The 14,691-nt window shown below is 66.7% G+C and overlaps 1 protein-coding gene across 5 annotated transcripts in view; it reads left to right on the top strand.

The window, feature by feature from the left end:
- Positions 1 to 13,924, top strand: part of FER1L5 (fer-1 like family member 5) — a 36,659-nt gene extending 22,735 nt beyond the window's left edge. For 2 of the 5 annotated variants that reach the window (XM_039913203.1, XM_029073021.2), the window contains exons 25-53: positions 120 to 283; positions 408 to 522; positions 997 to 1,099; positions 1,760 to 1,923; positions 2,092 to 2,331; positions 2,715 to 2,868; positions 2,985 to 3,062; positions 3,304 to 3,485; positions 4,123 to 4,284; positions 4,593 to 4,694; positions 5,201 to 5,362; positions 5,443 to 5,605; positions 5,817 to 5,842; positions 6,297 to 6,347; positions 6,636 to 6,740; positions 7,025 to 7,144; positions 7,450 to 7,605; positions 7,748 to 7,839; positions 8,689 to 8,859; positions 8,949 to 9,097; positions 9,778 to 9,917; positions 10,189 to 10,277; positions 10,830 to 10,931; positions 11,147 to 11,288; positions 11,453 to 11,552; positions 11,640 to 11,833; positions 12,708 to 12,817; positions 12,922 to 13,069; positions 13,475 to 13,924. In XM_039913203.1, coding sequence (XP_039769137.1) covers positions 120 to 283; positions 408 to 522; positions 997 to 1,099; positions 1,760 to 1,923; positions 2,092 to 2,331; positions 2,715 to 2,868; positions 2,985 to 3,062; positions 3,304 to 3,485; positions 4,123 to 4,284; positions 4,593 to 4,694; positions 5,201 to 5,362; positions 5,443 to 5,605; positions 5,817 to 5,842; positions 6,297 to 6,347; positions 6,636 to 6,740; positions 7,025 to 7,144; positions 7,450 to 7,605; positions 7,748 to 7,839; positions 8,689 to 8,859; positions 8,949 to 9,097; positions 9,778 to 9,917; positions 10,189 to 10,277; positions 10,830 to 10,931; positions 11,147 to 11,288; positions 11,453 to 11,552; positions 11,640 to 11,833; positions 12,708 to 12,817; positions 12,922 to 13,069; positions 13,475 to 13,684 — 3,894 coding nt within the window. In that variant the 3' untranslated portion in view covers positions 13,685 to 13,924. The remainder of the gene's footprint in view (positions 1 to 119; positions 284 to 407; positions 523 to 996; positions 1,100 to 1,759; positions 1,924 to 2,091; positions 2,332 to 2,714; positions 2,869 to 2,984; positions 3,063 to 3,303; positions 3,486 to 4,122; positions 4,285 to 4,592; positions 4,695 to 5,200; positions 5,363 to 5,442; positions 5,606 to 5,816; positions 5,843 to 6,296; positions 6,348 to 6,635; positions 6,741 to 7,024; positions 7,145 to 7,449; positions 7,606 to 7,747; positions 7,840 to 8,688; positions 8,860 to 8,948; positions 9,098 to 9,777; positions 9,918 to 10,188; positions 10,278 to 10,829; positions 10,932 to 11,146; positions 11,289 to 11,452; positions 11,553 to 11,639; positions 11,834 to 12,707; positions 12,818 to 12,921; positions 13,070 to 13,474) is intronic. The other 3 variants (XM_039913201.1, XM_039913202.1, XM_039913204.1) reach the window with 3 other exon arrangements.
- Positions 13,925 to 14,691: the final 767 nt, after the last annotated feature.

Below are 14,691 nucleotides of genomic sequence, written 5' to 3'. Positions count from 1 at the left end.
TGAGCTCTGCCCGCAGTGGACCCATCTTATCGGTGCTTCCTAAATTGGGGGCGGTGAAGGGAGGAGGGAGGGAGAAGGAGGTGGCAGGGGCCCCCTCGGACCACCACCTCCTCCCTCAGTACGAGAACCAGGCCCTCCTCAAGGGGCAGTGGGGGCTTCCAGACCCACGACAGTGCCCCGCCTTCTCCGACGTCTCTGGCCACCTGGCCCTCCCCAAGACCGCCTTCCAGCCGCCCCGAGGCTGGCGCTGGCATAAGGCCTGGGTGGTGGAGCCCCACAGGAGGTGAGCGGGAGGGGCTCGGGCCGGGGAACCAGGACGGCGGGCTGGGGTCGACGCCGCGGAGGGGAGGGGAGGGTGATTTGGGGGGGGGGGGGGCTCTCCTCCCCGCCTCTCTCTCTCCTCCGAGGCTCCTCCTGGACACCGACACGGACCGCCTCCAGGTGATGGAGGAGGTGTATGAGAACCAGAGCCGGGAGCCAGGAGGGCTCTGGGCTCCAGCCGCCATCCCAAACACCAACCAAGTGAGCGGCCGTGAGGACGGCTGGGTAACTTGACCTCCGGTCGGGGTTGGCGGGTCAGGATCCCCACCCGCTGGGTGTTCCTCGGGGACTTCCGGGACCCGTGCGCCCCAGCCATCGACGGGCGTCACGGGAGCCCAGCGACACCCACCTTAGGTAGCGGGGGCGGGCCGGTGGTGATCACCCCCAGGTACGTACGTGAGCCCCAGGTCCCGGCAGCCAGGCTGGCTTGTACCGGGAGCTTGCACCGGGGCTCCTCTGGGCTTGGCGAGCCGGGCTCGGATCGGATCGAGATGGCCAGACCCCCAGAATTCCACCCGTGCAGGGCCCAAGCCGGGACGACCGGAGACCCGAGGTCGGCCAAACTAGGGGGCCCTGTTTAGAAACACGGGAGAGGAGGGTTCTGCGGGTGGAGGGTCCCACGGCGGTGGCCGTGTGGCCCCTAAGCTTCCTTCGCTTGCTCCCTGGGCTTGGCAGAGTGGAGAGCCCGTGCCGTCTCGCCGGGACCTGCGATGTCCCCAGGGATGGCACGTCGAGGGCGACTGGGTGGTGGAGCTGAACCGGGCCGTTGACGACGCCGGCAAGTCCCTCTGGGCGGGCCGGTCTGGGTGGTCCCCCGGGGGTCCCGGCCCTGGGATGGCCCGGGGCAGTGCCGAGGCCGGGGCCGCTACAGCTCTGCGCACGCTGGGTGCCCGGTGTGGTATTCTGTATGCGTTAGACGGTCCTCGGGACCTGTAATAATAATAACGATGATGGCATTTGTTAAGCGCTTACTATGTGCCAAGCCCCGTTCTAAGCGCCGGAGGTCCTTAGTATAGTTTTCTCGAATGCAGTGAACACTCAGTAAATACTGACGATGACGATGATGACCGTGAGCCTATCCCAGAGTCCCTCTTCGGTGGAGAGGTCCCTTCTGGGCGAGACGGGGAAGTCGCAGTCAGTCCATATCGCTGCCTGACCACCCCCACGGCCAGTCTGTGCCAGTTCCCGGCAACCGTTTAGCCGGGTCCGCTCTCGTCTCTCCTCCTGAAATTGGTGTTTATCGAGAACACGCTAAGTGCATCCGTCAGGTTCGATCCGCGGAGCGAGAGGACAGCCCGTCCGTCACCTCCGTCGGCCCCCGCCTCTGCTCTCAAACCCTTTCCTCGGCCCTGGGCCCCGGAAGACGGGCCATCCCGGCCTCCTGCCCCACCCCCAGACCCACCCCCGCCTGGCCGGGCTGACGGTCCCGTGCCCGCAGGCTGGGAGTACAGCACGGGGACCCCCTCATCGGTGCCACCCCAGGCCTGGCACGCAGCGGAGAAGACCTATCACTCGTGGAGGCGCCGGCGCTGGGTGCGGTGGAGGCGCCGAAATTCTGTGGGGCAGAGCTCGGAGCCAGAAATGGCCTCTTTCCTGCAGCTGGTGAGCCGGGGGGCCGGCCGGGCCGGCCTCCTTTTCCCTCCGGTTCGCTCCTCATCCGCCCATCCCCCTGACTCCCACCCCGACACCCGTCCCCGCGGCCCACCGCGGGACTTGGCCGGGGGCATCGCGGGGCTAGCGGGGAACCACCCCCGCCCCTCCGCCCCGCAGCCCTCCGCCGGGAGGCCCAAGGAGACGGCGGCGGCGGCGGAGAAGAAGGAGGAAAAGGAGGAGGAGGAGAAGGAGGCGGAAGAGGAGGACGACGGGGACTGGCAATACGGGTCCCTCGGTTCCAAGTTGAGCCGGCATCCCCAGCCCGACAGCCGGTTCCGACGTCGCTGCTGGCGCCGCAGACTGCTGCCCGTTCCGCCTTTCAGCATCGCTCCCGTCTTCCTCTTGGAGGGGTCCTTGGTACGGGGGCAAGGACGGGGCGGGGGGCCTGCAGTTCAGAGGCAGTGACCGGGTAGGGGGCATTTGGTACGGAGGCAAGGATCGGGCTGGGGAGGGTCTTGTTTTGGAGCCAGGGACTGGACGGGGAGTCCTTGCTATGGAGGCAGGGAGCTGGCGGAGTCCAGAGTCCTGCCAACGCTAAGTAGGAGAGTCGGGGGGAAGGGCCCGCCCCCCCCCCCCCCAGCCCCGGATTCTGTCCACCCTGACCGGCCAACAGGGAGCCCCCCATCATCACGCAACCGTCTCCTCACCGAGCCCCTCAGAGGTCACCGGGCAGGGGCCCGGTCCTCCGGGCCCCGCTTTTCCGTGACCGAGTCCCAGGCTCCGTCACCGGGATCTCCCAGGACGAGCAGTCACTCCGGCCCCGGGGCGCGGACACCGCGAAGCCCGAAAAAGAGGTAGAAGAGGCTGAGGGGCACGAGCCTCAGGGAGAGGAGTCCGCGGAGAGGCGGCAGGAGCAGCAGCTCAGTACCCCCTTTATCTACTGCGGCGTCCCTGGTGAGCGCTAACCCACGCCCCCGGGGGTGGGGGGACGCAGCGGGGCCCACCGGAGCGGGCGCCGCGGGCCGGGGCACCGACGCGCGCGGGCGTGTTTGTGTGTCCCCCGTCCCCAGAGCCCCACTACTATCAGCTCTTCTGCTACATCTACCAGGCCAGAGACCTGCAGCCCACGCAGAGCCAGAGCTTTTCCGGTAGGGCCCTTTCTGCAGGCCCTCCCCCCGGCCCCCGTGACGGCCGGCGGAGGACGGTGCCTCGGCCGTGGCCGAGGGGAGCCCCGGGGGGCCGACCCGCACTAAGCCGTCCTTGCCCTTGTCCCTACCCTGGCCCGAGAAGGGTGGGATGAAGCCAGCTGGGGGAGGAGGGGGAGGGTCCCGCCTCTGCCCTCCCCGTTTTTGCGATTCCTCCCACGGGACCCTCCCCTTCTCCCCGTAGCGCCCTACGTCCGGGTGACCTTTCTGCACCGCAGCCAACGCACCCGAGCTCTGCAGGCCTCGCTGGCCCCCCTGTGGGATCAGACCCTCTTCTTCGATCGCATTCTGCTCTACGGAGACCCCCAGGACGCCCAGAGGGACCCGCCCCCGCTGGTGCTGGAGCTGTGGGACAGGAACCCCAGGGTTGGTGGTCAGCCCCGAGATGGGCGAGGACCCAACGAGGATGCTCGGCCTCTCGGTCCCTTCGGACCCTTTAGGGTCCGCGCAGGCGCACGCAGGGCAATTCCCATTAATGCTAGGGGACTGGGATTGGGGGCTGGTGAGGTCTTAGCTGAGCCACTGGGATAGCGGGAGTTCAGGTTTGGGGCAGGGCTCCCTCCTCGGCCAGCCCCCGTCGTTCCCCTTCCTCCCGGGATAACGACGTTTTCCCTCTGGCCCCGAGTTAACAGTAACCGCGGTTCTCAGAGCGCTCGCTGTGTGTCGGGCACTGTGCTGAGCGCTTGGCCAGATGCGAGGTAATAAGCCCCACACGGGACTCACAGTCTGAGTGGGAGGGAGGACAGGTATCGAATCCCTATCTTGCAGATGAGGGAACCGAGGGCCCCGGAAGTTGAGTGGAGGGCCCGAGGTCACTCGGCGGACGGCGGCGGAACCGGGATTAGAACCCACCACCACCCGGCTCCCGGACCCGGGCTCTATCCGCCGAACTACGCCGCTCCTCCTCCCTCCTATCCGAGCCCACGATCCCCGGGGTGGACCGGTCCCGCCCCGCCACCCTCCCCTCGTTCATTCCCGGAGCCCTCCCTCTCCTCCCCTGCAGGGTGGTGACAGTCTGAAGGGGCGCGGCGTCTGGGCCCCGACCGTCTGGCTGGACCTGGAGGCCAGGACTCCCCCCGCACTGGGCTGGCACCTGATAAATAGGGGGCCGGAGACGGGAGGCGCGGAGATCCTGGCGGCCTCGGAGCTCGTCCTGGAGAGTCAGGTGGAGGAGCGGGCGCGGGAATGCCGCACGGCGGCCTGCTCTCCCCCCGCACTGGCACCGCCCCGGCGGGGAGACGCGCTGGCCAGGGCCATGGGTGGGGGTCCCGGGGCCTAGCACGTGGGCGTGGGCCGGCGGCTCCTTCCCCGACCCTTCCCTGGGACCCTGATGCAAGGGACCCGACCCCGGGGTGGCCTTACGACTCTCCAGTGGGGACTTCTTCCTTGGAGGGGGCTCGGGGGCCGGGGGGGGCGCAGATTGGGGGTGAGAGGAGCTGGTTCCAGCTCCAAGGCGCTCACTGCCCTTGCCAGGGCGGGGAGCAGAGACCCCCGCTGTTCAGCGTCCCCCGGAAGGACGGCTACTATACTCTCCCCCGAAGCATCCAGCCCGTCCTCAGGAAGTCGGCCATCGAGGTGAGGGGCGGAGGTGGGGGCGGTCCCTGCCGGCCGGGGGTAGAGGGGCCTGCGGGAGAGGCTGTGGCCGGTGGCTGGGAGATCCCACGCCTTCATTTCCCGGTGGGCTTGCGGACCCCTGGCCGCCTTGAGCCTTCCCGGAGGAATTCTGGGCTCCGTGATCCCCCTGCGCCCGGTCCCCGGAGGTCCCTGGCCGAAGAGGGAGAGGATGATGGCGTTGCACGGAACCGTCCCGGGGTCCTTGGGAAGCTGGGTTTCATCCCGCTTCCGGCGGGCTCGGCGGCAAGAGCCCGGGCTTGGGAGTCAGAGGTCACGGGCTCTAATCCCGGCTCCGCCGCTCGCCGGCTGCGTGACTTTCGGGCCTCAGTGGCCTCATCTGTAAAACGGGGTCATCTGATCACCTCGTATCCCCCCCCCCCGCCAGCGCTTAGAACAGTGCTTCCGCTCAGTTACTACTACCCTTCCACGCGGGGAGCCAAGCTCTCCGGGTCTCCCCTCGGGCACAGATCCTGGCCTGGGGCCTGCGGAACCTGAAGAGCTACAAGCTGCGGCAGGTGCGGTCGCCTCACCTGCTGGTGGAGTGCGGGGGCCAGTCCCTGCAGACCCCCCCGCTTCGTGACCTCAGCTCCAACCCGAACTTCCCCCAGGCGGCCCTCTTCCTGACCCTGGTAAGGGTTTCGGGGGCGAGGGGCCGAGGAGGGGCGAGGGCGAGGGCCCCGGAGCGAGCCCCGGCCTCCCGTTCTGGCAGTTGCTGCCGGAAGACGAGGCCTACGCCCCGCCGCTGGTACTGAAGGTGGTGGACAACCAGGAATTCGGCTACCAGCCCGTAGTGGGTCAGACCACCGTCCGCTCCCTCGGCGCCTATTTCTGCAACCCCTGGGCCGAGGGCTACGTCCCCCCACGGCTCCCCGGTGAGACCCCTCCCCGTGGCTCCGGTTTCTCGCTTCCGCTTTCTGATCTCCTCCCTCCGCCACAGGAGGAGACCCCGGCCCGCTCCGAACCCCCTCGGCTCCACCCGCGCTCCACAGCCCCCCTGCGGCGGGCCCTCCCCCTTCCTAATCCCGGCTCCCGCTGCTGCCGGGCCGGCCGCCCTTCCCTCACCGATTCCTTTCCTCCCCACAGTTCCCCAAGGAGTCCGGCCCAGGAAGGTGAGAAAGCCCCTTCCGCGGCCTCGGCGTGGCCCCGTGGCCCCCCACCCGGCAGTTAGCTGGCGGGGAACTCCGAGAGGGAAATGTGGAAATGACCTCTTGGCTCCCGACCACCGGCTGGGTCCTCGAGGGGACAAAGCCCACCGCCCGTCTCGAGAGAGGGGGGGAGGGAGAAGAGAAGGGGAAGACGGAAGGGGTAGAGGAGAAGGGAGGTGAAGGGGAAGAGAAGGAAGACTTCGGGCGGCAAGGGCAGAGGCGGTTCGGAGATGAGTTTGGGTCTTATTTTGCCCCTTCTGGATGGATGGAGACACACACACCGACTCCCTCACGCGTTCCCCCCGGCCCTTTCCGCCCACCCACCTCCTGACGTCTGTGGGAGATGACAGGGCGGTAGTGTGGGAGGTGACCCCCACGCCCCGACTCTGTGCCACCCTCACCTCCTTCTTCCCCTCAGTTCCTGAGCTACCTGAGCGGGAAGAACCGGCAGCCGCTCACCTGCGCTGAGGTGCCGGGGGGGGGGGGGGGGGTCCGCGGTTGCCCTCATCCCTCAGCCACCGGGTCGCTCCGGGACACCCCCCCCCCTCGGGATGGGGCAGCGCGTTTCCTCCCCTTCGCCCACCCCTGACCCCGGCCCGGGGCCTCGCTGCCCCAGGAGAGCCGAGCGAGGCCTAGAGTTATCCAAATCCCCGAAGGGGAGTCCCCGGGCTGGGGGGACCCACTACCTCTTCGGTCGGACGGTCCCGGCCGACTGCGCCTCCGACCCGAGAAAATATCCGGATGATCCCGTCCCCAGGAGGAGACGGATGACGAAGAGGACTGGTGGAGCAAGTTGTACTGGGCCACGGGCGAACACCGCAAGGACAGAGATCACGTGAAAAAGGACTCGGACTCTCTTAAGGTGGAGACGGGGGGAGGGGAGGGAGGCCGGCAAAAGGGCCTGGCCCTTCGAGATGTTTCCCCAGAAGCCCGCTCTAGGCCCGTGTTGCCCTGCCGCCTCGGCGGTAGACCCGGGCAACCTCCCTCACCCTCCCTTCGGGCTCGGCTGAGCCCCGACACCCAGCGCTAAGCGGTTTGGGTTCCGGGGATCGCCGCGGAGGGGGAGAGGGGGGTCCGCGGCTCCCAACGGAAGGGAGGCGAGGGGACACCCCCCGCCCCGGAGTTGAGGGTCTCCCCGCCCCGCAGGTGTACGACTGCGAGCTGGAGGCCGTGCCTGACTTCCAGGGCCTGCAGGACTTCTGCCAGAGTTTCAGCTTGTACCGCGGGGAGCCGCACGAGGACGCCCCCGTGGTGGGCGAGTTCAAGGTCCTGCCCTCCACATCCTCCTGGCTCTTTCACTCAGACCCCGGCCCGGAGCCCGCCTCCTTCCTCCCTCCCCTGACGGTTCGAGGGAGGTCGAGTCCCGCCGCCCCTGACCCCAAACCCTAGCTCTGGGCCCCAGGCTCTCCATCCCCGCAGAACCCCGGCCCGGCTGGCCCCCTCCCCTGCCGGGCTCAGTCTACAAGGCGCGACACCCCCGGGGCTCCACCCCCACGCCCACCGTCACCCCCGGGGCAGCGGTGTCACCTCCTCTGGCCCGGCCCCGGACCCCCGGCCTCCCTCACTTCCAGGGACTCTTCCGCATCTACCCGCTGCCCGAGGACCCCGCCGCTCCCAGGCCCCCGCGCCAGTTCCAGGAGCTGCCCAGGAGCGGCCTTCAGAAGTGCCTGGTCCGGGTGTACGTGGTGCGGGCCTTCAACCTGCAGCCCAAAGACCGCAACAGCCTGGTAATCGCGGCGGCGCGGCCCGGGCCCCTCTCCCTCCCGCTGGCCTTCGCCGCGTCTTCCCGAGGGACCCTCTCCTCCTCCCCCGGCTCCCCGGCCCCGCGGCTTCCAGCCCACCCCTTCCTCCCTGCCTGCACCCCCACAGTGCGACCCCTATGTGATTCTGAAGCTGGGCCAGCAGACCGTGGGCAGCCGGGACCATTATAAGCCCAACACCCTGGATCCCACCTTCGGCTCGTGAGGACCCTGCTCTCCTGACCCCACCCCGCCCCGCCCCGCCCTAGCCACTTTTGGGCCCTTCCCCCCCGCCCCCCTCCCCCCCCACCCCGGGCACAGCCAATCGATCGATCAGTGGTCTCTATTGAGCACTTACTTGGGGCAGAGCAGTGTATTAAGCGTCCGGGGGAAGACGGCAGCGTGGGTAGGCGTGTTCGCTTACCCACAAGGAGCTGACGGTTTAGAAGGGGAGATAGACATTAATATAATAAGTCGATTACAAATACATACATAGATGCCGAAGGTGGAGGAAATGAAGCGTTCAGATCCAAGTTCAAGGGGCAGAAACAGAAGGGAGTGGGAGAGGAGGAAATGAGGGTTCAGGCGGGGAAGGCCCCTTGGAGGAGAGGGGCTTTTAATAGGCTTCGAAGGTGGGGACCCTGACGGTCTTTCGGATATGGAATGGGAGGGAGTCGTCGACCAGGGGAAGGACGCGAGTCAGCGGCGAGATAGACGAACCCGGGGGAGGAAACTTCAGACCGCACAGGTGCCCTCACCTCGCCCTGGCCAGAGATCCCGGCAACCTCAGGGTCCCACCCGACGTGGCGGGGCGGGGGGTGGTCCCGTCATCCCAGACCCTGAGGGTTAACCGGGCCGTCCGTCCTCCGTCTGCCCTCCGGCCCCTGCCTCTGAGGCTGGGACAAGGTTTCTGAAGTAGCCAAGGGAACGCTGGGGCGTAGAGGCGGGCACGCGATGGGGTTCGGAAATCTCCCGGTCTGTGTCAAGACCCCGGATTCCCGTCTCGTCGGGCTTGGACCGAGAGGCCCTCGGCGGCCCAGGCGGCCCCCATCTTCTCCCTCCCCACTCCAGGATGTTCGAGCTGAGCTGCACCATCCCTCTGGAAAAAGACCTGGAAGTCTTGCTCTTCGACTATGACCTGATGCCCCCGGACCCCGAGATCGGAGCCACGGTCATTGACCTGGAGAACCGGCTGCTCTCCGGCTTCGGCGCCCGCTGCGGGCTCCCCTCGTCCTACTGCCTGTGAGGGGGACTCCGAGGGGCTCTGGGGCTTGAGCCCGGGCTGCCCCCGTCCCACACCTTCCTCATCCTCCCCTTCTTCCTCTCCCCAGCTCCGGGCCCTGCCAGTGGCGGGACCAGCTGCTCCCCAGCCGGCTCCTGGAGCTCTTTGCTCGGAGGAAGGGGCTGCCCCTGCCCGAGCTGAGCGTGCAGGAGGACAGGATCAGGTTCAGCGGGAGGGAATTCCTGCTGAAAAACTTCGGTGAGGCCCAGCGCCGGCCCTCGGGGGGGGGGGGGGGGGGGGGAGAAGCCACGGGGCCCCAGGAATCAGAGGCAGCGCAGAAGCCGGGGAACGGGCGGACGGCTGGCCCGTGGGATGGAGGGAGGAACCAAGGGAGGGCGGCGCAGCGCGGCCCGATGGCCAAGACCGCCGGCTCGGGAGGCAGAGGACGCGGCTTCTGATCCTGGCTCCGCTACTTGTTTGCTGTGTGACCTCGGGCAAGTCACCTAACTTCTCTCTGCCTCAGTTATCTGTACAACGGGGACTAAAACTGTGAGCCCCGTGTGGCACGGGGACTGTGTCCAACCTGAATACCTCGTACGTACCCCAGTGCTTAGAACGGTTTGGGGCACTTCGTAAGCGCTTAACAAACACCATTATTAAGATCGTTATAATTATCAGGGAGGCAGCAGGCTTTGGGACCCTCACAGTGGGTGGGTAGGCCCTGCTTTTGTGGTCCATGCTCGGGAGTTCGCACTTAGTCGATCGAATTTACTGAGCGCTTATTGTGCGCAGAGCGCTGTACTAGGCGCCTGGGAGAGCATGTAAGAGTCGGTCGACGTGTTCCCCGCCCAGAACGAGCTTACTCCTCAGCAACTGCCGAGTCGGGGGACAGACGGTGACCGCCTCATCCCGGTGTTGCTTTCTCTGCTCCCCTCCAGAGCCCAAGCCCCCCGTTACTAGGCACCTGGGGCCCCCGAAAGAGCGCCTGGCACTGCACCTCCTCCGCGCCCAGGGCCTGGTGCCCGAGCACCTGGAGACCCGCACCTTGTACAGCAGCGGCCAGCCGGGCATCGACCAGGTGGAGTCCCGAGGGTGGGGGACCCCACTCGGGTTCCCACGTGCCCGCCCGCGGCGGGAAATGGGGAAGGGGGGTGCGTGGGGCGGATTCCAGAGGGCCCCTCCAGACCCGGTCCCCGTTCCACGGCGCCCAAGCACGTCCTCGCGAGGACGCCCCGGGTCAGATTCGGGGACCTTCCTCCAGATGCTCTCCCGCCGCGGGGAAAGAAGGGGAGAGGCCTCGCCGGGGAGGCGGGGTGCACGCTGACCTCCTCACCCACACCCGCCTCCAGGGAAAGCTGCAAATGTGGGTGGACATCTTCCCGGAACAGTTCGGACCCCCGGGCCCCCCCGTCAACATCACCCCCCGGAAGCCCAGAAGGTGAGGCTCCCCTGGAGCGCGGGGCCGAGGACGGACATCCTCAGCTTCCGCGAGGCGGCGTAGCCTCGTGGGAAGAACCCGGGCCCGGGACTCGGAGGATCTGGGTTCAAATTCCCGCTCCGCCGTGTGCCTGCTGTTCTCTGGGTCTCAGTTCCCTCATCTGTAAAGAGGGGATTCGGTGGCTGTTCTCCCTGCTGCTTAGACCGTACGGGACAGGAACTGGTTAACCTTTCTGTGCCCCAGCGCTTAGAACGGTGCTTGACACATAGTAAGCGTTTAACCAGTTCCTATCGTCATTCTTGCGACTGGCGAATTGGGATGCTCAACGGTGCTCCCCGCCTCCCCAGGGCTCTCCTCCTCTCACCCAACCCTTCAGCCGCGGGGCCGGGGAAACCGAGGAAACGGGGGGGTGGGGGGGAGAGGACCAGAGGCTCCGCCGCCCCGAAAGGCCCACCCTCCCCCACGGGGGGGAAGAGTGGCTCCCGGGTCTCCCTCCGGCCACCACCAAGAGCCTGGGTGGGCGGGCGCGAGCCGGGCCTCAGGCCGCAGCAGCTACAGGTACGAGCTCCGCTGCATCATCTGGAACACGTGTGACATGGACCTGCGGGACGTCAGCATCATGGGGGAGAAGATGAGCGACATCTACGTCAAAGGGTGAGCGGCCGCCGGGGAGGGGTCACTTCGCTGCGTGGGCTCGGGCGAGTTACCTCACCGCTCCGTGCCTCGGTTACCTCGTCTGTAAAATACGGACGGAGACCGTGAGCTCCCCGGGGGGCGGGTGCCGTGGCCGGCCCCGTTCGCTCGCGTCCACCCCGGCGCCCGGCACGTAGCGGCGCTTAACGAAATACCGCGGCCGTCGGCGTCGTCAGGTGGATGCAGGGCCAGGAGAAAAACCCCCAGAAGACGGACATCCACTATCGCTCCCTGGCCGGAGAGGGCAGCTTCAACTGGAGGTTCATCTTCACCCTGGACTACCTGCCCACGGAGCGGATGTGCGTCCAGGCCCAGGAGGTGCGGAGCGGGTCTGGGCCGTCCGCCCCGTCCCCAGCGGACCCCCGGCCGGAGCCCACGCCTCCCCGGACCACATCCGCAGCACCCCGTCGTCCCCAGAGGCTGCCGGCCCAGTCCGGGCGGGGCTGGCCTCTCAGCAGGGGCGCTCCTCTGCCTCTCCGCAGCAGTTCTTCTGGAGGCTGGACCCCACCCTGAAGAAAGTGCCCCCACGCCTCATCCTCCAGGTCTGGGACAACGACAAGTTCTCCGCCGATGACTTCATAGGTAAGCCGAGGGGCCGGCGATGAGGCGAGGGGCCCGGGGAAGAGGCGCGGTCCTCGCCCCCCGACCCCGGTCCTCCTCTGCCCTCAGGAGTCCTGGAGCTGGACCTGTCCCACCTGCCCGTCCCTTCTCGGAGTCCCCAGGGCTGCTCGGCCAGCGTGCCGGAAGCCCCGGGGGCCAAGCCCGGCCGCCAGCCGCCCAGATTCGTCTCCCTCTTCAGGCAGAAGCAGATGAGAGGCTGGTGGCCTTGCCTGGTCGAGGAAGAGGGCAAGTGGCGTCTGTCGGTAGGCGCCGGGCCTGAATGCGGGGAGGGCTGCGAGGTGGGGAGAAGGGACGATAATGAAAACGGTGGCGTTGGTTAAGCGCTCGCTATGTGCCGAGCGCTGTTCGAAGCGCTGGGGGGGGGGGGGGATACGACGTGATCGGGTTGTCCCACGTGGGGCTCACGGTCTTCATCCTTATTTTCCAGATGAGGTAACTGAGGCACAGAGAATTTTAAGTGACTCGCCCGAAGTCACACGGCAAGCGGCAGAGCAGGGGTTCGAACCCATGACCTCCGGCTCTTTCCACCGAGCCACGCCGCTTCTCTAGACAAGGACAGGGAGGAGCTTCGGCTCCTGACAGAGAGAGTCGCAAGTGGTGGAATTCTCTCTTGGGGCAGGAAATCAGTCGATGCTATTTACTAAGCGTTTGGGAGTAAAATAGGACAGAGTTAGTACGATCCGTCCACCGGTTAGCACCCAGGTCCGAGTCCCAGCTGCCCCTGCCCTCCCTCGAACCGTCGTGTAACCCCTCTTGACCGTAAGCTCGTTGTGGGCGGGGAACAGGTCTGCCGACTCTGTCCTGGCCTCTCCCAAGTGTTGTTGAGTACATTGCTCTGCCCACGGTAAGCGCTCGGGAAACACCACCGATCGAACGGATGATGGATTCTAAGATCCCCGAGAGCAGAGATCGTGTCTGCCCACTGTACCGAACTCTCCCAAGTGCTCAGTAGAGTGCTCAACACCACTGACCCATCACCCCAGGGCCCGGCCGGTGCTTCACCGACCCCCCCCCCCCCCCCCCCCCGCCATGGGCAGGGAGCCCTCCGCTGCTTTGGGTCCGCCTGTTGCCCAACGTGCCCCCTCTTCCTCACCACCCCTTCTCTGCCACTTCCAGGGCAAACTGGAGCTCACTTTGGAGATCCTGACCGAGGAGGAGGCAGCGGAGAAGCCGGCCGGTCGAGGCCAGCGGGAGCCCAACCAGAATCCCGTGCTCTTGCCCCCCGTGTACGTCCCGTGGCCGGGGGTGGGGCCGGGCCCATCACAGTCGGGGAGGCCTCCCTCCGAGAAGGGTGGAATTCCAACCCCTCACCTGTCTGGGGGCGGGACAGACGGCCAGAAGTCTCGTTCCTGTGGTGGGCAGCCCCCCTCCGCAGCCTCCGCTACATCCTATGGCGGCGTCACCGCTGGCGCATCCTGATCTTACTGTTCGTCATATTGTTATCCTTCCTGCTGGTCACCTTTGTCTACGCTACCCCGGTGAGTGACGGACAGAGGGGTGGGGGCAGAGACGCCCGGACGGGCCTTCCGCTTCTTCCCGGTAGCCCTGGAGGAGGACGAGAGCGTGGGGAAGCGTGACCTAACCAGCGTCGGCCTGGGCGGGGGAGGCGGGAGAACTGGATTCGAGGACCCCCCCCCCCCGATCCGCCACTGGCTTACAGCGCGTGGCCTCGGGCGGGCCGCTTAACCTCGCTGGGTTTCAGAGACGCCCCCTCGTATGAGAAAGGGGCTAGAGGACACCTCTCCCTCTCTCGGATGGGGCGGGACGGAGCCGCTCTCGGCTCTATCTCGCATCCGCCCCCCAGACTCAGTACGTCCCGGGCACTCAATGCCATTCCTTATCATTCCTGCGATAAGCCCGACCCTCTCCCTTACCCTCTCCAGAACTACCTAGCCATGAAGCTGATCAACCCCATCTCCGTCGTCGGAAGTGGCGGAGACGTTGGAGCCGTGGCCTCCAAAGAGACATCTCGAGGCCCCGACGACCTCCGTCAACCCCTGGGGCTCCAGACGCGGCTCAGTAAAGATCTGGAAGGCCCCAAGGCGGCCCCGAGGCCCCCGGGGGAGATTTTCCCCTTTCTCCCGACCCCGTGAGGGCAAGTCTGCCCACCGCCTCCCATCCTGTCCTCGCCCCACCCCTCGGCATCACTCCTCTATCCCCCTCTCCTGCCGCTCGCGCTAACCGGGACGGCCGGCAGTCGACGTTTTCAAGGGATAAGGGAGCTCGGTGGACCCAGGTGTCCCCGCGGGGTCTTCTTTACCGTTCAGGGATGGAGGCCACCCAGGTCCTCTCCGGTCACGACGGAGCGGGGTGGAAAGTGAGGGGGGTGTGGGGCCCCGGGCTGGGGGGGGGGGGGGGGGGCTCCGCTCCTCAAATAAAGCTAGGGAGTCTGATCCGAGGGTCCGCGGCATTCATGCGATCGAACTCACCGAGCACTTACTCTGAGCGAGGCAACGTGATTTTCGGGAACCACTGGGGGTGCCGGCACCGAACCGCACGGCGCCGCGGGAAAGCGCAGCGCCACAATCCCACGGACGGGAATAGAGCCAGGATTGGGATGGCTACTTTGTCCCTTGTGCGTCCCTTGGGCGGCTACAAGACGCCAGAGGGCATGGGGTTTAAAAATAGCGTTTTAGGCCCGGCCAGGCTTTAAGTACCACCCGGCGACGTGGTCCGGACGGCGCTAGTTCCGGCTCTGGGTTCACCCCAGGGGTCTCAGCGTCAGCGTGACGGAGCACTCCAGTCGCTCCCATTTCTAAGCCCCCACACCTCCATTCCGGCTGCCAGAAGCGTTTAAGTCGGTTGACGGAGGTCAGGCAAAATCAATCCTTCTGGACTGTAAGCCCGGGGCGGGTGGGGATTCTCTACTGCTGAACTGTACTTTCCAATCACTGCGAACTGAGCTCTGCACGCAGTAGGGGCTCGATAAATACCACTGAATCAATGAATCGATCAACGGTATCGACTGAGCACTCACTGAGTGCAGAGCACCGTACTCCGTGACTGGGAGAGTACGGTATAACAGAGTCGGCGGGCGAGTTCCCTGCCCGGGGCAAGGCCAATCCGGAAGTCCATTCCGGGAGACGAATCTCCCACCCCA

This window comes from Ornithorhynchus anatinus, chromosome 10 (genome assembly GCF_004115215.2).
Source record: "Ornithorhynchus anatinus isolate Pmale09 chromosome 10, mOrnAna1.pri.v4, whole genome shotgun sequence".
In the NCBI taxonomy this organism is placed as follows: Eukaryota; Metazoa; Chordata; class Mammalia; order Monotremata; family Ornithorhynchidae; genus Ornithorhynchus; species Ornithorhynchus anatinus.
This window is presented reverse-complemented; position numbering and strand designations above follow the sequence as displayed.